Source organism: Diabrotica undecimpunctata, chromosome 2 (assembly GCF_040954645.1).
Source record: "Diabrotica undecimpunctata isolate CICGRU chromosome 2, icDiaUnde3, whole genome shotgun sequence".
Lineage (NCBI taxonomy): Eukaryota > Metazoa > Arthropoda > Insecta > Coleoptera > Chrysomelidae > Diabrotica > Diabrotica undecimpunctata.
In genome coordinates, this window is record NC_092804.1 from 15,884,847 (window position 1) to 15,912,140 (window position 27,294).

Genomic DNA, 27,294 nt, shown 5'->3' on the forward strand with positions numbered 1-27,294 from the left:
ATTTCCAATATCTTAACAACTGCTTCGAAAACACAATTGAAATTTGATCTTGTTGCAAAAACACTCGCATGTTATTTATCAATTGGAGCATCTTTACATGTCGCCACAAATCGGATGATGTTAGGATGAAGTTCTGTCCAGTCCCTATAATGACTTCTTGTGGGCCAATGTACATTCATCCCAAGCGATTAATTTGCATGCCTGTAAAATCTTCGCCATTGCTCTATTTTTGGTGATGTCGCAATCCGTACTTTCAAGGTATAAATTGATGTTAACTAAACACGTGCATCAACAACTCATAAATAATACAATTTTAGTAAAGAAAAAGTGGCTGCTCTGTATTTTGAATCTATTATATATAATTTAGTTGCTGATAACATAGGTTAGTGATATATCTTGTTTTTTTATATCGTTTTCATCGATTTTATCATAATTTCTAAACGGGACTCTAGCGTATCATTAGTAGTTTATACCGGGTCGTATTTATCCCATTCGTATTGTTTGGTTGCAGACTTACTATGGCACGTAGACGTTTTCTAACAAAAAGAGCTTCAAGAAGAAATTGAAAACCTCTCAAATATTTCTGAAATTGAATCCGAGGAAGAACCTTACGCTGCCTCAGAGTCTGATTGTGTACCTGGTGACAATTCTGCCTCAGATTCTGAGTACCTGAGAATACTCCTTACCGCGTCTTTGTAAACATCACGGCTTCCGACGAAGAAAATTCTGATAACGCGGAAATACCTGAAGAATTGTCTGAAAGAAACGAATTGACTGTACAATGGAATACATCAAATACAAGCTTTTGTCCGAAAAAAGAAATTCCTACCCAGAGAAATGGGATAAAAATACTAAATATTGATAAAGATTCTCGTCCTGTTGATATTTTTCTAAAATTATTTCCTCGTAGTTTATTTATACATATTGCTTCCTGTACAAACCAAAGAATAGCAGCACTTCCAAAAAACAGTGGAAACAGTGGCTGCTCTGTATTTTTAATCGATTATATATAATTTAGTTGCTGATTAATACAAGTTAGTGATATATCATGCTTATTTTTGATATTGTTTTCATCGATTTTACCATAATTTCTAAACGGGACTCTAGCATCCCATTAGTAGTTTATACCGGGTCGTATTTATCCCATTCGTATTGTTACAATAAAATTAAACACGAAAAAATCAGATATGTACGAAATGATGACAGCGATTGGTTGTACTATGGTTTTGTGTTACAATAAAGTACCATCTATCTCACACTACTGGTCACAAAACGTCACTTTCGAATTCCCTCATAAAAAAAGCTATTTAAAGAGATCGCTGTTTATTCCTGCTGACCTACTATAATAATCCTGAAAGAAATGGTAATACATAAAAAACATACTACTTTTGTAAAGGCGAGGACTGAGAGTCCCCATCAGTCCACAGTCCATCAATGATTAAGTTCAAAGATCTGCCCTGAAGCAGTATCTTCCAATGAAGCCAGTAAAAAGAGATATAGAAATGTGACTAAATGGAAAGATACGAAAGAAGTGATGCTGATGTCCAATTGTCACAGAACAACTGTTGTAATTATCCACAGAAAGCTGAAAACTGGAGAAAAAGCGGAGTTCACTTGTCCAGAAGCAATTAATTTTTAAAAATCTGCGAAATTGTAGAGAAAAGTTTTTTATAGATTAGTTGTTTATGCTATTGTAAATTCTTGGATTGTTTACAAGGATTTGCATAAAAGTTTGCAGCTCAGTAGATATTTTCAGAGCAGCCGCCAGTAAGGTACGGATAGCTGTGATGATAGCCAACCTCCGATAAGAGAAGGAACTCCAAGAAGAAGAAGCATAAAAGTAGTGTACAACAAGATAATACAAAATTTTCACTTTTGAATTTTCTGGTGCCACTAGCAGAACAGCTAATTGGAGACCATTTGCCACAACAAATATCTACTCGGAGAAGGTCCTTTAGATGTTCACAAAATAAATCAGAAACTCGAACTACGACTATTTGTAAAGCGTGCAATGTGCCCCTATGCAAAAATTGTTTTTACCACATCATTCTTTCTTCTTTTTCTTTTGTTGGTGCCTATCTTCTGTGGATGTTGGCAATCGCGTTGGTCCATACAACTTTGTTGACAGCTGCTCTAAATAGATGTATGGTAGTCATTCCTGCCCACTGTCTGATGTTCTTCAACCACGATGTCCTTCTGCGCCCTTGAGATCTCTTGCCATCTTTGTCATCTTTCTGATTTTCACGATACGCATAATTTCCAGATCTTTATTCATACGGTGGATCACAGTGTTGTTTGTAACATGATGGATATAGTAAATTCTGAGCATGCGGCGGTAGCACCACATTTCGAAGGCTTCTAATCATTTGGATGTTGCCTCCGTCAAGGTCCAGGCTTCGACTCCATATAAAAGGGTAGAAAATACATAGCATCTCAAGACTCGTGTTCTTATATCAATGTTCAGGTGCATATTACATAAAATCTTCCTGAGGCGATTGAAGACAGCTTTCGCCTTTTCTATACGACATCTTATTTTCTGTGAGTGGTCCCATTCCTTATTTAGGCTTCATCCAAGGTATGTAATTTTGTCGATTATTTTCAAGGGTTCATTATTAGCTGTAAATTGGTGCTGTATTACGTCGTTTTTACTTACTACAAGAATTTTGGTCTTCTTGCAGTTTAATTTCATGCCGTATCTGTCACAAGCTTCCACTACACGGTCTATTAATGTTTGCAGATCCTCCGCATTATCAGCAATCAAAACCGTATCGTCCGCATATCTTAAATTGTTTATGATTTCACCATTGATTTTAATACCTTCTCTTAAACCATCAATAGCTTCCCTGAACAGCATTTCTGAGTAAGTATTGAACAACGTCGGTGATAAAATGTAGCCCTGACGTACTCCCCGTTTTATTATGAATTCTTGTGAGGTTTCGTTGTCTACTCGTACAGTTGCCCTTTGCTGTAAGTATAAATTTTTAATTAGGCGTAAATCTTTGTCATCAATACTAGATTCTTTCAGTATCTGAAATAATTTTTGATGTTGCACCTTGTCAAATGCTTTTTCAAAGTCTATAAAGCATGTGTAGACTTCGCAATTTCTCGCGTTCCCAGTCCGCTTCTAAACCCAAACTGAACATTGCTAATGTTTTCTTCAAGTTTTTTATATATGCGAGAGTGAATAACAAAGAAGGATTTTGAGTGCGTGGCTCATTAAGCTTATAATTCTCTAATCAGAGCATCTGGTGGCATTTGCCTTTTTGGGTAGATGGATGAAGGTGGAAACTAGCCAATCTGTAGGAAATTCTGCAGTTTCATATATTTTGTTCAGTAGACTCGTTAGGAGTTTGAGTTGGATTTTTTCAAATAGTTTCAACTTCACTGAGCGTTATTTCTGGTCCTGAACATCCAGAAACACTGACTTCTGTCTCTTGCTCTTCCTTGAATAATTCTTCCAATTATTGTCTCCATTTCTCAAGTATTCTCTCATTTTCGTAGAGCAGATTGTTGTGCTCGTCTAGTATTAAGTTATGACTTCGTGATTCGTTTCATCCCGTTAAGTTTTTGATCTTTTATGTAGGTTAAAAGTGTCATGCTTCTGTTCTAGGGATTCTATTTCTATGCATTGATCTTGTAGCCATGATTTTTTTGCTTCTTTAATCTTTCTCTTAATGATTTTGTTTATTTCTTTGTACCTTTTGTGTTTTCTTCGTTCTTCCATTAGCTCTAATATTTCTTGTCTCATCCATGGCTGTTTCTTTATATTGTTTTCTATTTTTTAATTTTCTATTTTTTATTAAGTTTCTTATCTACCACTTAATTAGTTACACTAGTTAGTTACACTTATGTTTTCTTGATTAATATCTGAGATTACCATGCTGTTTATTTTGTTGTTGATCTCCTCTTTGACTTCTTCTCTTGTTGTTTTATCTTTCAACTTCTGGATGTCCGGACGTTTTTTTGCTTTTCTTTTATGGACTTTTTACATGTGCAGTTTGAACCGCCCTAGTAAAAGATTATGGTCTGATGGACCACGTCATTCGTAAGATGTTTTTTGTATAATGTACTTTTTTATTTTGAATATAAGTTTGTTTCTTTACAGATGGGATTTATTTATCTCACCATTCAACACTAATGGGACATATATGTCCCATGTCCTTTCTAAGGATACAAGGACACGCAACAATGTAAAAAAATCAATCGCTTTGTTATGTCTAGATATAAAGAGTAACTCTAGAGTTAATATGTGGATATCAAGGATAATGATCATAAAATAAATAAAACCAATTTATATAAACAATTTTTATATTATCTTCTGTAAAACAGACAATTTTGCTCCCAAAATATTTACACAAAGTTACATATAGTTGCAACAAGATCATAATGAATATTTTATTTTTGGGTAACTTCATGCTGTAAGTACGTCATAAGTTCTAGTCTACAAGCATTCAATGCTACCCTTTTCTTGAAGGGTTTACGGGCAAAATAATGAACATCGGTTGATATGTATAGTGGAAGAAGTTAAGTAGCTGTAAATACAATCAGGATTTTTGCCGTAATATTGACATAGAGTTTAAGCATAGATTTATTAAAATAATAAAATATTAACTAATGAATAATTAAACTGAAAGTTAACGTAAAATTTAAAACATATTAGACATAAATCAAAAAGAGCAGCAGAAATTCAATATATTGAATATCTAAACAAAAAATATGTTGAAATCGCAGTTAGAGTGTATTTTCGGAGATAGTAAAATTAAACGAAAAGAATATTAACATTAAAAAACACTAAGAACTTATAGGAATATTATTTAGTTGTAGTAACACGTCGTCATGAAGGCAGCGATTTCTTATACTAAGAAAAGTGCCAATATATACATATTTATGTAATAAAGAACTTAAGGACATGATATGAAGATTAATTTTGGAGTATATACGTTAAAAATACCAATTAATCATTTATATATAAGATTACATCAATTTTATACTATGAAAATGTCATTCTGCACCTAAAAAATAAGTTCAAACTTTGCTAGGAGGTTTTCAAATTGAAATCTAGGTTATGTTGTTTAAAAGTATATAGGAATTCGAAATACAATTTAAAACAATGCTCAAGCATATTTTCTTAGAAATAATATCGAAATAGCCCAATATCTTTGACATACCAACATTTGTGAATATGAATTTCGTAGTATAACAGGATTATGGAAGATAATATATCATTTGATTACATTACTTGTATTTTTTTCTGTGGCAAAATAATAAGCGTTTATTAACGAGTAGTATGAATACTGACTAGTTTACAAATTAAAGACATGTTCATTACTCAGCCCAATCGCCTCTCAAAAGAAATATTCCTTATTATCGATAAAATCATAGAATTAAATAACAATTCAATAAAATTTAAACTAAAATAAAACAGCATCTGATTTGTTTCAGAGGAAATTTCATTACAACAACGTTGGACGGTGTGTTTCACTTAATAGACGTAAAAATTGGAATGTTAAAAAGGTTATTAATATTAAACGGAAAGGTTTTTGATTTTTTACATGAGAACTACTTAGAATATTTACATATATATGTTAGTCTGTGAAATATGCGAACAACGTATGCTACTTTTGCTGCACAGTGAGTATAAATAAATATTATGCAGAATAAATAAAATGTAATGGTTGAAACATATAGACAGTCCTTGGGATTTGGTTCAGTAACCGCAAAAACCTTGTACCTATTAAAGAATCTGTAAATATCATATTATAAAGTAAAATCGCATACTCTATTGCAATATACTGATCAGTCTGTACAATCTAGAACCTTAAAACCGATTACCCTATACTTAAATACCAATCAGCCTTATACGAAAGCAATCACACCATAAAAATCCAAAAGTAAAGAAACATAAACTTCAACTGGTGTGACGATACTGACCACTGATGAAATGGGTACTTTAGTAGTCAAAAACTATTGGGAACATTGCTTGTTCCAAGTCCAGATACAAGGAGCGTTCCCAGGCAGGTTAGCACCTAGCGTGAAAGACAGACAGGTTTCCAGACCTTGTCTCGTAATAAGACTGAAATGAAGACAACATATGTGAAAAAAGGATTACAAAATTTAAAAAATCATAATGTGCTATAAAATTTCAACGTTTATCGAACTGAAATAAACATCGATATATGTTGTTTCACATATTAAATATACTGATTAGCGATATATGCACCTGAACAGAACACACCAAAAGAAGAAAGTGAAGTTTTTTACAACCAGATGCAGAAAATAATTGGAAACCCTCAAACTGAATGGATAGCAATGTTTAGAAACTTTTCTCCGGAGTCCGGAAACAAAATTTTAAAGAAAACGTTTTATCAAAGAATTAAAAATACTACTACAAACCACAGAAAAAATACACATTTAGGGATTCCAGAAATAAGAACTCCAACTATTTAATTATATTGTGGCCAAGAGGAATGTACAATCTATTCAAATGTTGCATTTAAGATTGTTCTTCGTAAAGGTTCTAAGTGACCCTAGTTTACTACTTCGTAAAATAAGATTCTTAATAAAAATGTTTTAATAAAAAGTTTAGTACTCAAAAAACAATAATTTACATTAAATAGTATTTAAGCAAGTCACCTTCCAGACCTTCCATTTTTGAAACGCAAATGACAGTTAAAAAACCCACAGTTCTGCTCACAGAGTTGCCATATGTATTTTAATTAACACCACAAGTTTTTTAAATATAAATAAACAATTATTTATTGTATTTTTATTAACAATAACTCAAAATAGATGTTTCAACGAAAAGTTGTCTTCATTAATTCAATATTTTGAAAAAGAATGTGATAATAAAAGCCACTGTTACTAGTAATAGCTGTGAGGCAGGTAAGCAAGTGAGGTATTAGTTTTCTAAATTCTCTAAATACAAGAAACTTGATTATTATGAATCTTTTGTCATATAGCAGTTTGTTTTGAATTTAAATTTAATACTTAAAACTTCTTCATTATAATTTTTTATTTTTTGTCGTTACTTTTTTTATCATTTGCATCTAAAGAGATGAATTTATAATAATAATGAGCTTATTACCATTTTCAAATTTTCTATATTCTCTACTGTACCACACTATATTGGCATATCGGCAACGCTATGAAAAAATGAATGGATGACGTGCAGCGGATATAAGGAAATCGTCAATATAAACTCTTTTCATATAAATCCGTTGCAAGTCATTCAACTTTGACGTTGTTATTTTCGCATGGAGTTGAAGTAGGGAATTATGAAGTATGGAAAATGTTAGGTTAAGAGTATTATTATTAATTTATCTGTGCAAATGTACATGAAAAATAATGAATTGCAGTTAACGATGTAATGTAATAAAGATTCAACATGTTGATATTTTTACACGTAGCTGATCAACGACGGAAGTGACGTCACATTAGCTACAATGTCCGACATGAATTTGACAGGTGATTAATGCGGATATAGTTATCCCAGATATTTTAATGTTAAACAGGTATAATAACAATATGTGTTAAGTCAATAATTTAATGTATTCTTTTTGGTAAATCAATAAATTTGTTAAATTTTTAATATATTGCATCCAGTCACATCAGTGGCGTGCGATGCGTAACTACGTATCTGTAAAATATATATGTTTTATATGTTTTTATGTTATCATTTTTTGATTTTACAATGTTACACATCATTATATCTTTTCAAATGTAAATAACAACGAAAATAAATAATTATTGTACATATATATGTAACAAAATAATTTTTTTCGTAAACCACTGATATTCTGGAAACAAGAGTCGGCCATTGTTATCAGCTATTTTGGAGTTGGACGGAAATATTTATCTATTATGTTCTATCCTTAATATAATTATTACCTACATCGTTGATTGCAATGAATAATTTATATTGTTAGATTTAAATACAAAACCAATTGTTTCTTGACAAAATATTAATTGTGACTAATGTTTTAGGATCTCTTAACGCTCTAGGCATTTAGAAAAACTAATTAGACCAAGAACTTAGTGGTAAGTAAGTTCTGTTACGAAGATTATGATTCTTTATCAGAGGCTGTCGATTATCACGGCCTTTTTCAAATATTGATTTAATGGAGACACAAGCTCCTTATGAACACAATAAAATAAAGATGAATGTGCTTTTTTTTAAACTATTGAATGTAAATTATTATCTTTTGATGTAAAGAAGTCAAAATAAAAAATAATTCTAACTCTAATCTTGGTTAGGGTATTTTATAAATAGTTGGTTGTATTGTGATGACGTAGAAATGTCATTGCTCACCTGCACGGAAATGTGAAGAAAATAATTCGATTATTCTATAAGATAAGGTTAAGATCTAGTAAAAAAACTGTAGTATTAAACAATATAATTTATATATAAATCAAATATAAAATCAGTCGTATTTACAGTACGTGTGATATTTTAACGGAAATGTGTAACACTGACAAATCATTTTTAATTTAGAAAAAAGAATTGAAACTTATTAGAGAGTTAAATGTTAACAGTCGCAACATGCTCCACTATAAAGGAATGAAAAACTACTTGGTAGTTTGTAGTATTAGTAGAAATCATCAAGAATATATCATTCATCAGATATATGTTAATGATGGACGCTTAAGTTGAAACATATAAAGTTAAATCGAGCTTTCGACTTTTATATTATATTGTACGAGCTTTTAAGGCGAACAAAGAACCAACGCAAATCGCATAACATAAAATATCGAACTAAGGATATATTTTTTTACACGGAAAGATACCTGTTGTTATTACAAATTCCAAAAACTGTCAATATATCTACCAATAAATGACTAATAATTAAAACCTAATAGGTAAAATATTAAAATTGATATTAAAATATGTACATTGTTATTTTAAACCATGTTTACATCTATTTACAACACTAAAAAGAATAAAATTACATACCACAGAAACGATGTAAACAAAATGTTTTCAATAGCCCGAAACAGTTGTCAAAATTTTTGTAAATCATTTCACAATTTCACAGACGACCGTACTACTGGAAAATTACAATGTATTTAATCATTTCTCATAAGAATGGAACTAGAATGTCATTTTTGTTCATTTTCTTTCAATTTTCAATGGCACTTGAATCCCAATATGCAACAGTCCTACAGGTCTAGTTCCAGTTCATGAAAAATTCGTCTCACTACATTCTCAATAAAAAAATATATTTCTCAACATTGACTTATCCACAAACATTGAAAAAATAAATTATGATATTGACTAAATAACTTCTAAACTCAAGAGTTTAGACGCTGTGTTTTTATATCATTCCACTAATTCTACATGACTATTATTACAAAACTCAGAAAACGATTTTTAACTCTACAGTGTTTTAGTAAAATGATACAAAAACAATGTTTACTTGTCAATAAAATCAAGTAACTTCACTTTATAATACAAAAAGTTCACTTTTGTTGATATTATCTATTGTAGTTGTATGCTATATTAAAGATTGGGATTTTCAATTGATATCAGCAGTCTTCCTCTACAAGTTTTTGAGTGTCTTTACCCGTATCTTGGGCTGCCGGATCAAGTTCTCTGTGTCTTACTTGAACGTTAGGAGATGACATGTGTTTGATGCTAGATGGCGCTATTACTGCGCTAGGGGGCTCTAGGAATGTGTCACCTTTTGGTTTTGGTAAGTCGGAGACCTCGTAGAGAGCTGGAAAAAGATATATTTATAAACATTATTTTCATTTTATTAACAATAACAAGAAACACTATTGTTTGAAGATGGGTAAAGTTCCTAAAAATAATAGAATAACCAGAAAGATGAGGTACATGTAAACATCATCAATTGAGAATCCTAAATGGATTTTTTCAATAAAATGATCACCACCACTTATTTCGCACGAATTACGAATTCGTAATACGAATACGAAATTCGGATTACGAAAAATCCAAATTTTCTCTTATCTAATCAACTAAAGACACGAGTCCAATGAATATAATGGAATTTATGAAATTAGCTGTGCAATTTATTTTACATAGGTCAAATCAATCGAATAATTCAAAACAGAATCAATGAACATTCCACAATTTGGATTTAATTTCTGCGCTGGCTCAACATCATCTTCAAACAGGTCGTAAGATAGTTTTTGAACATTCGAGCATCATATCCCGGTTTTTTAATACACTAATCACTATCCTAGAAGCCATTGAAATCTAAAAAGCCCTGATTATTCCAAGAAAAAGATACCTGCACTTGGCTACCTTAATGGAAACTTTGCCTTACGTAATAACGGGGTAATATAGCTGAAAACAGAGAAGAATTGGGCCCCAACACAAAGAAATAAAAGAGGAAGGTCACTTTCAAAACTTTCACAATAAAATATTAAGCTTACCTCCACTGCCGTTAGGAAGTGTGTCCGGATTATTTTGTACAGCATCATACATTGGATTATGGAAATCTCGGTTTTTGTTTCCAACATTGCCACTGATTGCATCTAAGTTGTAGGCTACATCCACCGGTTCAGAAGGACCACCGCCATTGTTAAATGAATTCGGACCGAACTCTACGTTGGTTCCTTGTCTAAACGATACACTTTGACTACTTGCTAGACTGCCTAATCCAGATCCCTTGCTGCTGAAAAGAAAAGAAATTATTTTCTTCATTTTTACATATAAGTAATTATTCTAGTCATGGGTGCCGCCAGGATTATTTTCAGAGGGATGCATCTGCTTTTCAGGGGGATGCGTTTGCATCTACACATACTATTAACCAATATAAAATATTGAACTATACATGTACTTTCTTTCCGGACAGGGGGGTGCATATGCCCCCCTTGCACCCCGCTGTCGGCACCTATGATTGTAGTATTAAAAAATGTGCTAAAGTGTGCTTCCAAGTCCTGATCTGTAAATTTGTAGTGATATGTCGTTGAGTAACTTACCTATTTTAGAGGTAAAAAGTTGATATTTTTTGTTAAGATCAAACTGTTAAAAAAGTATATGTATTTCTGGAGGTTGTCAGACTTTGGCTTTGTAATGTTAAATGGACACTTTACTATTAACATTGCAATTTAGAAATAAGATAAACATTTTAATTTAGGAGCCAAAAACGAGTCGAAAGTTCACCTGGTCTGCTGGATAGGGGAGGATTTGAATCCTGAATTACTTATTCCCAAGCTACTTATTCCTATACTACTGACTAACGTTGATTTATTTCACGCAGTAGGTGTATATTATACGCTAATAACGAGAAGTAATATTTTCTAACCTTTAAATTAATATTTCATTATTTGACATGCCCTAATCCTTACAAAACTGCATTTGACTTAACCGTTTTGATTTATTATTAGATTATTAAAATTTTATACTTACAAAGGCCTCTTTCTGATGAAGAAGTAGACACCGGTAGCTGCACCCAATATTAACAATATAACTACAATAGGAACGACGATAGCAGTAGTATTGGCTGCTTGTCCAGCTGTGCTATGCTCTGAATGAATCTCACAGTATTCGCCCTGGTAATTTTCCAAACATTTACAAGACAGTTCTTGGCTATCGTCAACTTCTTGACAGTATCCGCCGTGTTCGCATTTGCATATTCTCGGTAGAGGTCGCTCTCTTTCTGAAGCAGCGTCACAAACAATATCTGCCTTGATCTTCTGACTAGGAGTAGCAGAATCAGGACAGGAGCATCGGTGGCCATTCGGAACTACCAAACAAAGATGGGAACAGTGATTGTTAGAGCAAGGATCTGTTATGGACTCGTTATACTTGAGTTGATGATAAACTAGAAAGAGAAACAAAGTTAAAAATACGTTAGTTATTTCACAAATTTAATTCTTTACCTTTAACACTAGAAGGGTTCTGCATATCTCTCTGGATTACCACTGGAACCCCTCGTCCAAACTTATCTTGTTGAATTAACTCGCCCGTGTTCTTTGTTATCCAATAAATGTTGGCTTCAAATACATCCAGCGATATAGGATGCTTTAATATATCTCCTCTTATCACAGTTATTCTATTGCTACCGTCTGGATTCATTCTTTCAATAATATTCAACTTCGTATCCACCCAGTAAACCGCGTGATCCATTGAGTAATCGATAGCTAGGCCGGTTGGATGACGAATTTGATCCGTAATGAGAGTTCTTCGTTTGGATCCATCCATCCATGCCACTTCTATCTTCGGTGTTGAACCAGAATCTGTCCAGAACATCTTTCCAAGAGAAGGATCAACTACAAGTGACGATGGATTTTCTAAACCAACATTAATAAGTGATCTACGATATCTTCCGTCCGTTTTAGCTACCATTACTCGTCCTTTCGGTTTAGCGCTTCTGTCGATTTCCGTCCAGTAAAGATTATTAGCTACCCAATCTACTGCTATAGCGACGGGTTTAGAGTTGCCTTTAATTTCTAAATCCTGAGAGAATCCAGCTTTAACTTCACCATTAAGAGCATTGATCATGTAGGACCGTTTAATAGTTTTTTGTCTACTATCAGCCCAGAATATCATCTGTTGTTTAGGACTATAATCAACTGCATCTATACGTTGTTCTTCAGTTATTACTCCTTCAACTTCTCTAAGCTTCAACTCAAACGATCTTATTTCACCTCCGTTGGCCACCAATAAGCTAACTTCTTCTTTTTCTGCTTTACAAACACCCGATAGTTGATCTGACAGTCTAAAACCATCTCTGCAAGCACAACCGTAGGTTCCATTCAAATTTATACATATTTGTGAGCAATGGTGAGTACCAGTAGCGCATTCATCTACATCTAAACATACTTTCCGGTTTTCTTGAGATATTATAAAACCTGAATAGCAAGCGCAGATGTAACCTCCATCGGTTAGGTTCATACAGTGATGTTCGCAACCTCCTTTAGTAGCATCAGAACAAACATCATTATGATGACATCCAAGCTCATCAGAACTATCACCACAATCGTCCGCAAAATCGCAAACTTGTTTTCTGTCGATGCATTTTCTATTGGCGCATTTATATTCGGTAAGACTATCGCATGGTTTCATTTTGGTAGCACAAAGAGTCATATTATTTTCATCAGATCCATCGCCACAATTATCGATGCCGTCACACAATTGGTATCTAGGAATGCACTTATGGTTGGCACATTGATATCTTTTCAAAGTATCACAGTTAAAGTTGGTACATAGAAGTGGAGACTCATCTGAACCATCACCGCAATCATCAGCTCCATCACAAATATCAGCTGAACTAATACATAGATGATTATCACATTCGAAGCGGGATTCTGGACAGTATCTTCCTCCAGGATACCTAGGAGGACAGTTCTTTTCATCTGACATATCTCTGCAATCTCTGTCGCCATCACAGCGGAAATACGAGGCAATACAATGTCCTGAAGCACATTGGAAAGTACCATTCTTACATTGGAATCCATTACAATCGCTTTCATCGGAATTATCACCACAATCGTCTTCGTGATCACACCTCCATCGGGAAGAAATGCATTTTCCATTACCACACCTGAACTCTGATTCTGAGCATTCTCTGTAAGATCCCTTACATTGTTCTTCAAGTTCATCAGATCCATCTCCACAGTCATCTGTAAAGTCACACTTCCATTGCTTCGGTATACACCTGTTATTTTTACATTTAAAATCAGTTTCTGGATTACATTGTGGGCAGTTTTCTGGTAGTTCATCTGAGTTGTCTCTGCAATCGTCTTTGCCATCACAGAAGAGCCATTTTGGAATACAACGGTAGTTAGCTCTTCCAGGACAACGTTGCCAACCGGTGGTACAATTCTTTTGTCGGCACATATAGGCAGGTTCATCTGAATCATCGCCGCAATCATTATCAGCATCACAAACCCACAATTTCGGTATACAACGACCATTCTTGCACGTGAATTCGATTTCGGGATCACAAGCTCGTTTATGGCAAATTTCTGGATCTTCGTCAGATCCGTCTTTACAATCAGCATCTCCATCGCATTGCCAGCTTGACAAAATACATCTGCCGTTGGATTTACATTTTATTTCCAGTTCTGGACATTCTTTATCACAATTCTGTTCGTCAGAATTATCCCCGCAATCATCGGTGCCGTCACAAATAGTCGCAGATGGTGTGCAGTTGAGGTTTTTACATTGGAAGGAACCAGCTCTGCATTGGCGTGGAGGACATGTTGCAGGTTCGTCGGAACCGTCTTTACAGTCTTTCTCTCCATCACACCTAAAAGTGAAAAAAAAAACCCATTTTATTATTGAACAAAAGGTACAAGTATTTATGTACAAAAGCTTTTTTTCATTTTTGTTTGGGAAATTATGAAAGGTATAAAAAAACCTTAAAAAAAGTGGAAAAGAAATAAAAAGATTGTAAATTATAACAGAAAGTATTATAGAAATATAAAACTGGTTACAAAAACATATGAAATCTATTTAAATAAATATAAATACCAATATTTTTGATGTAGAACCATGTTAAAATAAAAAAGATTATATAAACACCTAATGCATTCAAATTGTAAAAAGAAGTCTCATGCATTTCCACACTAATTAGAATTGTCTATACAAGCACAATTTATTGCTAATATACGACATAGTACCTTCTCAAGATTCGATCTTATTCAAGATAGAATTATTTATTCAATATAAATCTAATCCAATGTAATTTCCTTAAACATTCCTTAATGACTAAAACATAAGCTAACCTAAGGTAACTAACCCATCGACATATTAATACAAATACACTGAGCGCTCGTTCAGCGGCAAAGCACAAAGCACTCCCTGCATCTCTTTCTAATGGGCCGCGTTTATCGACCACGTGACCTAAATAGCCAATGGGAAGGTCACGTGGTCGATAAACTCGGCCCAGTAGATAGAGATGCAGAGACTGATTTGCAGTTTGTCAGTTTTCTCTGCCGCACTGCGTAAAGGGCCTATATTGCAAAGCTTAGTCAGTCTATTTGGATTATATGTCTATGACCCAACCTAACCTGACCTGACCTGACCTAACCTAACCCAATTTAATTTCCTTAAGACTCCTTAATGACTAAAACCTAACCTGATCAAATCTAACCCAATGTATCTAAATCAATCTAAACTAAAACTAAAATTTGTAAGAAAAATATATTTTTTTAAAATATGGCAACATTGATTGAAAAGTGACAGCACAATCAAGATGAAGGACATATTTGAAAATTGGTGTCAAAACAGGAAATTTTTAAATGAGAATTATAGAAAAAATACGCATTGAAATATAAAATCCGAATGTTGAAATGTGCATTATAAAGTGAGTAGAAAGTCATAAATATTTCACAGATTAGATCGACGGTCCTCGGATGGCTAGAATATTACTGGGGTTCTCTGTAGGTATATGCTGCAGTGTTCTTACATGTTGGATGAAATGGATTTGCTACTTTGATTTGCTGTATTTTTACATGTTTAATGAAAGTTATGTTCACGAAAAGAATTTAAGTTCTATAAGGTTCTATCACATTTATTACCACGTTTACTAGAGTAGTGGGAGAGAGGCTTCACTGGTAAGCTGACAAGTGTCAACAATTCTACCAACGCTAAAATATACAAGGGTCAAATAGACATAACCTATACAAGGGTCATAAGAAATTGGTAGAAACTTGAAATAGAAGTATAATAATTAAAGAAGTTGTTTAATCGTAAGAAAACTTCACAACGTCAACTATTAAAAAGAAGTAAAACAAGAAAATAACAAAAGAACGAAATTTGAAGAAATTAGGAATAAAATAATTATTTGAAGATAATAAATAAAAATGTACCGTGTATATTGTTTAGAAATATAAAATATAACGCATACTTACTGCCAGAACCACGGAATACATTTCTCATCACGTCCTTTACATTGCCATTGACCATCCGTACAATTCGCGATGCAAGTTTTCTTATCGCTAGCCAAGTAGAACTGATTGGGACAGGCGCATGCGAAGGTAGTTTGCCCTTCATCTCCATAACCGTCGATGTTGAGATAACTGGAAGCTGGTGGAGGAGCAATCAAACATAAGTGAGAACATCCACCGTTGTTCGTTGCACATGGATTAAAGTAAGGAAGCTGCCTTAAAGGATGGAAGATATGGATGTCATATGGTTTGTGAGTGGTGTTTCTTAAAATCTGCAGTCCTTTGCCATCAAATTTATTTGATCTACTAATGGCTTTCAAATTCCAATCTGTCCAGTATATGAAATCATCGAAAAGTGTTAGGGCGAATACGTGTGGTACAGCGTTGCCTGAAATAACAATATGCCTATTTCTTCCCTCTAAATCACAATGAGCAATGTAGTCTAGATGAGCGTCAGCATAGTACAATCTGTCGGTGAAGAAATCGATAGTAAGGGCATTTGGCCAGGCAATGTCGTTTTCCCATGTAAGAATCCTGGTGAAGTTTGAACCATCCATTCCTATTTTACCAATAAATGCTTGCAGGTGCCAAGAAGATAAGTACAAATATCCAGTACCAGGATGAACAACTACAGCTCTTGGGTCTTGTATACTAGTCTTAAGAGTTTTTCTATTTGTTCCGTCAAGTTCAGCAACATCAAGATTCTTGGAGTGTCTATCCAACCAGTATATTTTTCTACCTATCCAATCTATTGAAAGTCCTTCTAATCCGTGAGAGTCATGCCGTATTACCGCTTCTTTAACTTTACTTCCAAAAGCACTTCTAAATATGGTCTTTGCAGTTACGTCGCAGAAATAAATATTTTGATCTTTTAAATCGTAGTCCAGAGCCACAACGTTCATCAAGTCTTGGTGGACTAAATTGTAGATATGAGCGTCAATTGACATATTTCTGACATAATACTTGTTGGTAAATATAACCCATGGTGTGATGTTGTCTTTTCGTTTGCAAGTGTGCTCATCGGATTCCCTTTCGTAGTATTCTTCGTTACACTTACAATAGTAACTACCAGGTGTGTTCGAACAATATTGAGAGCATACACCTGGTTTTTCTATGCATTCGTCTATATCAGCACAAGCTTTTCCGTCGTCCAGTAACCTAAAACAAAAAGATATTTTTCAAAAAATGATAATATTCGTTATACTACGAGCAAAGAGAAACAAAAGATACAAATATGAAAATTGTACCCATCTGGATAAAACAGAGAGTACAAAGTTTTAGATGTGCAAGATTTTCGGTCGGACGGATTCCTGCAAGATGAAAATTTTTTTAAGTCAAAAAATGAGGTCCTTGGACTAAAAAAAATTTATTCGTGATTTTTGCGAAGAACTATACAGAAGGCGCAAGAACTGAAAATTTTCGAATTCTAAAATACTAAAAACTTCTAAAAAACACTACACGGTGTCCTCTACGCGGCCCAGTCTGGAGTGTGGCGGTAGAAATACCAATCTACAAGACGATCATAATACGCGTAGATAGAACTACTCTGCTGCGGGTAGCACGTGTCTGCAGGACTGTGTCAGTGGCGGCTCGGTTGGCGATCACCTTCTGTGTTCCTATACATGTATTGACGTGTGAAAGGGGGCCAGGGTCTACAATCATAGTGGCCTAGACACTGGCGAGGAGGAAAAAAGTGCTGCGAGGTTGGCCGAGAGGAAAGTCCCGATTGAACCAATGCAGCAAGAATGGGAGAAAACACGCGATGTAGATTATTACCCAACGCAAATTTTCACAGGTCATAACTACCTTTTTATGTTCGGACCGAACAGTGACGTTACTGTAGTCTTGTGGACACTGTAACACAAGTGAGAAATGGTAAAAAGGATGGTACGGGATGTTTATAAGGGAGCTGCTCTCCTCCAAAGAACGTGAGGGAAGGGAACTCGCCATGACCTTTTGAAGCGAGCAGCATTCCCCAGAATTATGTTCTGATCATTCTTGGCTAAGAAATCACGACAAGAGAGAGACAGAGAGAGAAAGAGAGAGCGAGAGAGAGAGAGAGAGCGACGATGTGTGAAAAACAGAGGTCTCGCTTTTTTCTGAGGAATGTTTGTGCCACATAAGAATGGGAATGGGGTGATAGCGGGGCAGGACACAGGGGAGGTGTAATTTGATGTCAATCATGTCGAAGCGGTGGCGGCAAAAACGGTTTAAAATTACACCCCTGGAGACTCCTCCCTGGCACAGAACCAACATGGGGATAGAAACCCAACACTACCTGGGTTGCAGGGGTCTGTTTTCAGATTTCTTCCTTTATAAGATGTAAAAAAAAACTTAACCGAATCCATCCTAAACAAAGATTACCAAATTCATCTAATCGCTTGATCTAGCTCGCTCACATAACCTTATCTAACCTAATCGCTAGATATAGTTTTATAATTACAGTAAAAGAGTATAAACTTAATAATTTCTTTCAAAATAAAACAAATTTTGTGGATGGTTATAATAGATTGGAGCAGGACCCATTTATGAGCCCTTCAGACGCCTAGACCTCCTAAGAGTCCATTGTATCACCCCTATCGTACGGAATAGGCCCATAAGGACCTATTTTTCGGCGTTTCTGCGGCCTCGGCTGTTCCGGGCTCCCATATCTACAGCAATCAGTAGGAGCTCCAAGTCGGAGCCCTTCTTGCAGACCTAGTAGCAAAACCTAGTAGGTACAAAACATCTTCTAAAAAGTTGGTTATTTCTACAAAAATAGTGTAAAACCAATAACGTTTGTAAAAATGTTATAAAAATAAGTGTTATTATACTGGCAACGATTAAATGTTCAAATAATATGGTATATCTAATAAAATATGTCGTATTTACTTACTTATATCCTTGGTTACATTCACAATAGTATCCCGTTGGTGTATCAACGCATTTATGGCCACATTGATGTATTTCGACTTTGGCGCATTCGTCCACGTTGCAATGTAAAGGTTCGTCAGAGTCATCGCTGCAGTCAGATACTTTGTTACAGACCAAATTGTAGTTGATGCATTGGCCGTTGTTGCATCTAAATTGGGTTGGATCGGCACACGTTTGATTTTCTTTTTCTAAAAAATAAAAATCAGATAGGAAAATGGAAATTTAAATAATATATTGAACACATTTTCATAAACATGTATCCTTTCCCCAGATTTCTTTTAAGCAATGCCAGATTCAGTAACGTTGTACGTTTAGTAATATAAGAGAACTGTTACTTAAGTTTTGAGATATGGCAACACCGGCGAGGAAATGTCAAATCTGTCATCATAATGGTAAAATTTGACTTTAAATTCTACATGTACTCAGAAGGTTTTACCACACAAATGTTATTTGCATTTTTGCACGGTAATCATTCGACCTATCAAAAGATATAATTGGGTCGATAATATTTTGGGGCGAAGATTTTTTACAAATTTAAGCATAGATTAATACAAAAAAATGTGTGTCGATTAATTAAAACAAAGTAGACTAGCCTTTTGAATGGAACACGACCATTTGTTCACTAGAATTGTGCAGAAAATAGAGGAAAACGAACCGTAAAAGACGATGAAGGTGAAACAGTTCGGTTCAGAATATTAAGTCGAATTATCTAACCCCAAATTATCTACTGGCCAAGAAGTGACAAGAAATATGTTTCTCGTTAACGTTACTGTTCCTACCTGGGGTGGGAAATCAGTCTCTACACACCAACACTACCTAACTAAAATACTTACTGCAGTTAACTTCATCAGAATGATCTCCACAATCATCTTCGCCATCGCATCTGTATTGGCTGCGAATGCATTTGAAGTTTTGACAGGCAAACTCATTGGGAGAACATGTTTTGTATTTGGAGTTACATTCTTTGCCCTCATCGGTACCATCTCCGCAGTCGTTGTCGTGATCACAAACCCAACCCTAAAACATAAAGAATAAGATAGGAACAGATATTATTTTAAATAATGCAGCTCTTATTTCAAGTATACAGTAGGTTTGCCTTACTCTTCTTCGTCCTGAAAGACAGCACACATTTTCAGAGCTTTCAGATTCGCTATTAGAATATATATATATATATATATATATATATATATATATATATATATATATATATATATATATATATATATATATATATATATATATATATATATATATATAGTAGTATAACTTTTTTTTGTCGTTTTTAGAGAAGCTAACTACACTACAGTTACAATACAATAAGGTTAATATTATTTAAAAGAAATTGTTGACTGCTACTTACTTTGTTGATACATCTTCCATTACCACATGTAAATTGATCGTCGCTACAAGGCTGAGGTGTCGCGCAGTGATGTATAGTAGCGTTCTCGTCAGCACCATCAACACAATCCGGATCTCCGTCGCATATCCACTTCCTAGGAATACATTGAGCTCTGTGCCACTCCTTGTTTGCTTCGCACACGAATTCGTTTTCTTCATCGCATTTTCTGTCGTCTAAAATTACAAATAAGATACATTTTTTAATTTTTAAAAGAAGCAAATTGTTAAAAATCAAACAAAAACTTCTTCTGTTTTTTCATGTGCCATCTCCTCTAAGAAGGTTGCCAACCATCATGGCAATTCGCACTTTCGATACCGCAGTTTTCTGACTTTAATTGTATTTAAAACTTCTTTATCTTTTCCCATTCTTCTCAACACCTCAACATTCGTGACTCTATCCACCCAACTTATTCTTAATATCCTTCTGTAGGCCCATAACTCGAAGGCTTCTAATCTGTCCGAAACATCTTTCTTTAATGTCCAAGCCTCCAACCCATAAAATAATACGGAGAACACGTAGCATCTCAGAAATCTTATCTTTAAAGAAATTGAAATGTCCCTGCTACAGAGTACTTTTTTCAGTTTGTTGAAAGACTTTATTGCTTGTCATATTCTTGCCTTAATCTCTTCTGTGTACTCATTATTTTCGTTAATTATTGTACCCAGATTTTTATATTTTTCAACTTTTTTAATTTGTTCTCTATGTATTGTTATGTTTTCTTGGCGCTGTTGTCTTTTTTGTGTTTAGGGACAGTCCGTTTTCTTCACTGACTTCTACCACTCTGTCAACCATTTGTTGTAAATCCTCAAGACATTCCGCTAATAAAATAGTGTCGTCGGCAAACCGTATATTATTGATTGGTCGGCCATTTACTTTTATTCCCATAGTTAGTTCTTCTAGTGCTTCCTGGATTATTTCCTCTGAATACAAATTGAACAAAGTAGGAGACAGGACACAGCCCTGACTGACGCCCCTCTCAATCTGTATTTCATTTGAAAAGACGTTGTTCTCTTTTACCAAAGCGATCTGATTATAATAGATAACGCTAATGATCCTGATGTCCATTGTGTAAATTCCAATGGAGTTCATGTAAATCTTTTAAAGCATTAAGACACCGCAGCTTGACATAAGGTGGTTTATAATTACCAATACATATGTTCTATCATAATTTACAAGTAAAAAAGTCTGATTTTTATTTTTTTGCAATACAACTTTTAATGTTTAGTACATTAAAAAAGCAGATTTAAAGCAGATGAATTATATACTTACTGCATTCATGTCTGCTATCTTCGTCACTGTTGTCTAAACAATCATTATCTCCATCGCAGATGTATGTTCTTGGAACGCAGTTACCATTGTCACAAGTGAATAAATCTCCAAAGCAGGTTCTGCCATCACTCTTGCAGTACTCCGGAGGTTCATCAGCACCGTCACCACAATCGTCGTCTCCATCACAATACCTATACAATACACAAAGAGATACCTTAGTAATGAGATATAACACAAAAAGTGGAGGCGACATGCATGGAGATACAAATAATATACTTCACATATTGTAACGATATGTAAAAAAATTTACCAGGTTGCAGGTATGCATCTGTGGTTTGAACACCTGATGCTATTCTGTGGGCAAGTTCTTTGAGCACAATGTAATGGATTTTCATCGGAGTTATCACCACAATCGTTATCTCCATCACATAACCAGTAAGGCTCTACACATATATTGGTATTTTCGCATTTTAGATGGTTGGGAGGACATGTTGTATTGTTAGGACATCTTTCGTGTGTTTCATCGGATGTAATGTTATCTTTGCAGTCATTCACGCCATTGCATACCTAAAATTATGACAAGTTATTATATTTAGTACGAGAATATAGAGTTTATGTATATCCCAGTATGTGCCTCTGTAAAAGTATGTAGTTGATTAATTAATCCTTGACACCCCACCAGATCTAAGACATTTTAGTTTTGGTATCATTGTCGTATAAATTGTCAGAATCAAGTGTAATTATGAAACTTTTTAAAGGTTTTTACAATAAAACAAAAGACATACCTGAGCCATAGGAATACATCTGTGATTGGCACAAGTGAATTCTCCGTCGGCACAGAGAGGATATTGGCAATCTTGTTCATCAGAACCATCTTTGCAGTCATTTTCGTGGTCACATTTCCAGGATTTGAATATGCAACGGCCGTTTGCACATCTGAACTCATTAGGCGAACAGGAGTGAAAAGCTGAAATAAAATAACAAGATATTTTAAATATATGTATTAAATTTTTGGAATATAATAAATAGTACCATAATATATATGAAAGTATTGACGTAAATATGAACGGAAACTTAAGTGCTGCTTGAAGATTGACCAACTACTTAAAACTAATAAAAAACCATGCTGACATATACGTTGAATCAAGCACACGAAGTATTTGTCAAAACTGATACAATTGCGAAAAGAGAACACAAGACTAATGAGTAAAATTACCAAAATATTGGACGGAAGGTCAAGAATATCTCCAGAGGAAAATAAAAATCGGTACATACAAAAATTAAGAAATTCGACACAAGATAGATCAGGAAATAGAGTAAAAAATGGGACTTTTCATCAAAAAATAGTGTTAGCCAATTTTTTCGTACAGGTTTTTGTAAACAAACATATTGGGTTAGTAATATAAATAACAATAAAGTGTATCTTAACACAAAATTAAGATAAAAATACCCAAGTGTAGGGGGTTATTGAAAAAAACAATACAAAAATAAAGAATAAAGCGCCTCAATTAGTAAATCAATTTAATCGACTACTATTATGATACTTGTACGAAAAGGAACAACGAAACGATGTCGTTATGGAGTATGTAAGAGTGATACACGATCTAAATCATGTAAAGACAATACATACCTATTATTTTATAAATTTTTTAAAGCCTTTTTCTTTATTAAATAAAAAATATTTATTTAATAAATATTTCTTTACAAATTTATACCCCAGTGACGAATAATGTATAATGCCTATATATTTTACGTTATTGATCAAAACTGTACGAAAAATATGGTGGCTGATGAAAAGGCCTACAGAAATTACTTAGCTGGTACATTAGATACTCTTTCGCTCAGTCATTATGCATTAAAAACTTTGAAAAACGTCGAATATGCGTCTATTATGTATCATGAAATGTATGAAATGTATCATGAAAAATATCTAATCGCGTCAGAATCATCGAATGTGCATACAAAAGTAGGATTATGCGTCCGAACACATCGAATATTCGAGTTTTTGACGCTTCTTGACGCATTATCGTCACTTTTTTGACGCACATTAGATACTTTTGAGGTTAAGGTTAAGGTGTTATTTGAGGCTACTGACGCATAATCGACTGGGTGAGGGTAAAAAGTGTGCTGAAGTATCTTATTATCTACTTGGTATACATAACACGAAAAAGTGAGAAATATTAACTTATGTCTTAAAATCCCTGACACGTTTTTAACGCATATTATGATAAAATGTATGAAACAATAAAAAAAATTAGAAAAGAAAATGGTTGACAATTTGACCGGATACGCGAGGAAGGATACGCGAAATATCTAAATTTAAACAGAGAAGTTGAAAACTATACAAGAACTGAACAGAATGAGTAAGAATTAATCAAATTAAGAAAACTGAAACAAATATTATTAATATAAATTTACTTACAGCAATACTTTGTGTCTTCATCGCTATTATCTCCACAGTCGTCTTCTCCGTCACACGCCCACATTCTGGAAATACATCTGCCGTTTGCACAGTAAAATTTGCTAGTATCACAGCTAAGGTTTTTGGCCACGCACATTCTCCCTTCATTGACCAGTTTACTATGTTCGTCGCACCGACACTCAGCTGTACCATTCGGTCCTGGATGACAACTCTGTGCGCAGCCACCATTATTAATAAGACAAGGATTAACACTACACCGCTGTCGTCTGTCTGAATACACTTGTATATCTCTTGGACTGTCTTCAAGCCTCTTTACCATTTCTACCATGTTGGCTCCAGTATGTTTTTCTGCTCTGTAGACTCCGCGAAGTTGTAGATCTGTCCAGTAGATGTATCTACCAAAAACTGTTATAGAGAAGGGATATATAGTAGCAGACACTAGAATCTCTCTGTTTCTTCCATTTAGATCAGATCGTTCAATTTTTTCTCTCACTGCATCTGTCCAATACAGCATTTGCTCGTCATAATCTATAGCCAATCCGCTGGGTTGGGCTAAATTTCGGTCAATAACTACTCGTTTTAGAGATCCAGCCATTGTAGTTCTAAAAATTTTGCCTGCCGTTCCAAATTTGCCCCAATCTGTGTAGAATAACGTTCCATTGCATGGATCCAAGACAATTGCTCTAGGTCTTTCAACCCTAACAATCATGACCAAATCAGTGCCGTCCAAGTTCATGGCATAAATGCTGCGGTTGGAAGAATCGGTCCAATATATCTTTTGTTGTGTCCAATCATACGCTACCCCTTCAGGATTTATACCCTTGTTTTTCATGGTAACAATGGAATTACTGTCTGGTTTAGTTGAAGGCATCTTGGCTATTTTTGCCCATGGTTTGATCTGAGTGAAGAACAGTGTTTGATGTTTATAGTCGAAATCAATTCCGACAACATTGGTAAGATTACCTATAGGTGCAAATGGTACATTTGTAGATTGTGGATCTAGATGTACCGTTCTTACTTCGGTTCTTGTGGTAAACACCAAATATTCGTTAACAAAATCACATTTACGTCCATCTGTTAGATTACCGGTGGCACAATCGCATTTAAACGACGCTCTTGGCCCAGTTGCGATATCAACTGGGAACGAGAAGCAGAGTTGCTCACATCCTCCATTTCCGAACTTTCTACAAGGGTTCGAGTCATCTGAAGGTTGATTCGTAATATCGTATATTGCTATATCTCTCAAATTAGCTAAGTTGTTGCGTACTTTCGTCGGAAGAGACATATTGCCTGGTAATTTGGAAGCTTTTAATATCGATTTAAGATTCCTATCCACCCAATATAATTCAGTTTTGTACATGGCTATACCTTTAGGATTTGGTAAATTTCTTCGGATTACTTGTCTGTTTCCACCACTGTAAGATATTCTTTGAATCATATCTAATTTGGAGTCTACCCAGTAAACATCATGAGTGTTCATATCAATGGTAAGATCTGTAGGATTGCTAATGCCAGATGTCACCACAGGCTGCCAGTCTGATCCATCCAAGTTAGCTTTTCCAATTTTTGGGTATTGGCCATAATCGATCCAGTAAAGAATTCTCTTAATTGGGTTAACAGCCAATTCTCTAGGAGCGTCAGTTGTAGTTTTAACGATGATTTTACGATGACGTCCATCCAACCAACATACCTCAACATAATTTTCATGAGGAAACACATTAGTAAAGTACATATTTCCCGCTATCCAATCAATTGCAATTCCTCTTATGCCATTGCTACCAATACCGTCTTTTATAATGTGTTCCATTTCTGTACCGTTTGGTCTTATTCTAAATATACCATTCCAATAGCCCCTATTGAACTCTATCCAGTATATCCATTGCTCAGCAAAATGAACATCCACATGAAGAATATGATGCCCTGGACCAGTAATTGGTACAATAGCTTCAGCGGTATCTTTAAGGCTATATCCTCTAGTTATGTCGAGTTGAGAAACAACAGCAAATGTTCTATGAGGAACACAACTCATTTCGTTCTTCTTGTATCCAATACCACAAGCACAAGTTCTTGATCGTCCTTCGGCTGGGACGCAGATATGTTCACAGCCTCCATTATTTTGCAGGCATGGATGATCACCAAGAGGCCTCTTCTTAAATATAGTGAAAGTTTTTAGATTCGGCTCGTTTTCTAAGATGACTCTTGGATTGGTACCAGACGGTAAAGCGACTTGTACTAGTTTTTCATAATCTGGATCCATATAGAACAATCTATTACCTAAGACACCAATAGCTTTTGGAGCTGAAATGTAATCTTCTTCACGCAAAATAAATGTTATTTCTTTGCCGTTGACGCTAATTTTTCCTATCTTAGGAGGATACTGCGTGCTGAAATACAAGGTTTTCGTTTCGATATCAATAGTCAATGCGTCTGGTTTTTCTATTTCAGTTAAAACAACGGAATTACTTCCGTCCATATTAGCTTTACCAATCTTTTGTGGAACTCCGAAGCCCCCAGCATCTGTCCAATAAAGTTTTCCGTCTGTTGGGTCTAAGCAAATAGCCCTAGGTGTTGCTACAGAAGTAGTGTTACCATCATTAGCCAAAATTATTGTTCTGTATTTAATTTTTCCGTCTATTCGGATCACCTCAATATTACTAGACTTTCTGTTACCGATGTACATATTTCTTCCAAGCCAATCAAACGCAATAGAAGATGCTGCTCCCACAATGCCATTATCAATTCCGAGGACCTGGGTTTTGTTTCCACCACTATAAGGCGTGCTCCATATAGTACACTGCAAAAAATAAAATATTTTTTAGTTTTAAAATATAACATCAAAATGGAGCAATTTGACCTGCGTGCTAACATTTCTAGGATAAGTACTTAGGTCCTTTCAATTACTAGGATGTTACAAGTTTTGATAAAGATAAAGATATCACAAAATTTACTTATTTCAGTGTAAATAAAAAACAATTTATAGACCATTGAAGAACGGGACACACAGCGATAAGTATGATAAAACAATTATAAGACAATGTCCAGATCTCGATCTACTTGATCTACTCGATCAATAACAACTTATAAACAGAATACATGAAAACAGTACGAAATTACAAGCTGAAATGACAAAGAAGTGTAGGAAGCTCCTTGAAAAGGAGAAGCAAAGTTTGATACCGGAACAAGAAACAAATACTTAAACTATGAAATGAAGAAGCTAACATGCCTTCTAAGATACCGGAAGCACGATAAATTTTCAGTGCCAGTGTAGCATCTATCAAAGTAGAGATTCAAATAGCCCTTAGCCAAATAAAATAAAAAGCGTAGATCCCATCGTTATACACCAATATACACCTCAATAGTACTAAGCAGATCTCAGTACTACTGTAAGCAGTGAATAGGGTAGTGTCAGGGAACTTCAGAGACCGAGACC

At 34.7% G+C, this 27,294-nt stretch overlaps 1 protein-coding gene across 2 annotated transcripts in view; it reads right to left on the minus strand.

Annotated features, from left to right (window-relative positions):
* Positions 1 to 4,290: 4,290 nt before the first annotated feature.
* Positions 4,291 to 27,294, minus strand: part of mgl (low-density lipoprotein receptor-related protein megalin) — a 452,951-nt gene continuing 429,947 nt past the window's right edge. Inside the window, exons 14-25 of one of the 2 annotated variants that reach the window (XM_072522342.1) lie at positions 23,865 to 26,658; positions 22,228 to 22,409; positions 21,753 to 22,009; positions 21,443 to 21,633; positions 20,135 to 20,346; positions 19,608 to 19,791; positions 18,737 to 18,962; positions 15,826 to 17,019; positions 11,848 to 14,219; positions 11,375 to 11,789; positions 10,396 to 10,634; positions 4,291 to 9,713 (exon numbers count right to left, since the gene is read on the minus strand). In XM_072522342.1, the coding sequence (XP_072378443.1) occupies positions 9,523 to 9,713; positions 10,396 to 10,634; positions 11,375 to 11,789; positions 11,848 to 14,219; positions 15,826 to 17,019; positions 18,737 to 18,962; positions 19,608 to 19,791; positions 20,135 to 20,346; positions 21,443 to 21,633; positions 21,753 to 22,009; positions 22,228 to 22,409; positions 23,865 to 26,658 (8,457 nt within the window). In that variant the 3' untranslated portion in view covers positions 4,291 to 9,522. Of the gene's footprint in view, positions 9,714 to 10,395; positions 10,638 to 11,374; positions 11,790 to 11,847; positions 14,220 to 15,825; positions 17,020 to 18,736; positions 18,963 to 19,607; positions 19,792 to 20,134; positions 20,347 to 21,442; positions 21,634 to 21,752; positions 22,010 to 22,227; positions 22,410 to 23,864; positions 26,659 to 27,294 lie in introns of both variants that reach the window. The other variant, XM_072522341.1, reaches the window with a different exon arrangement.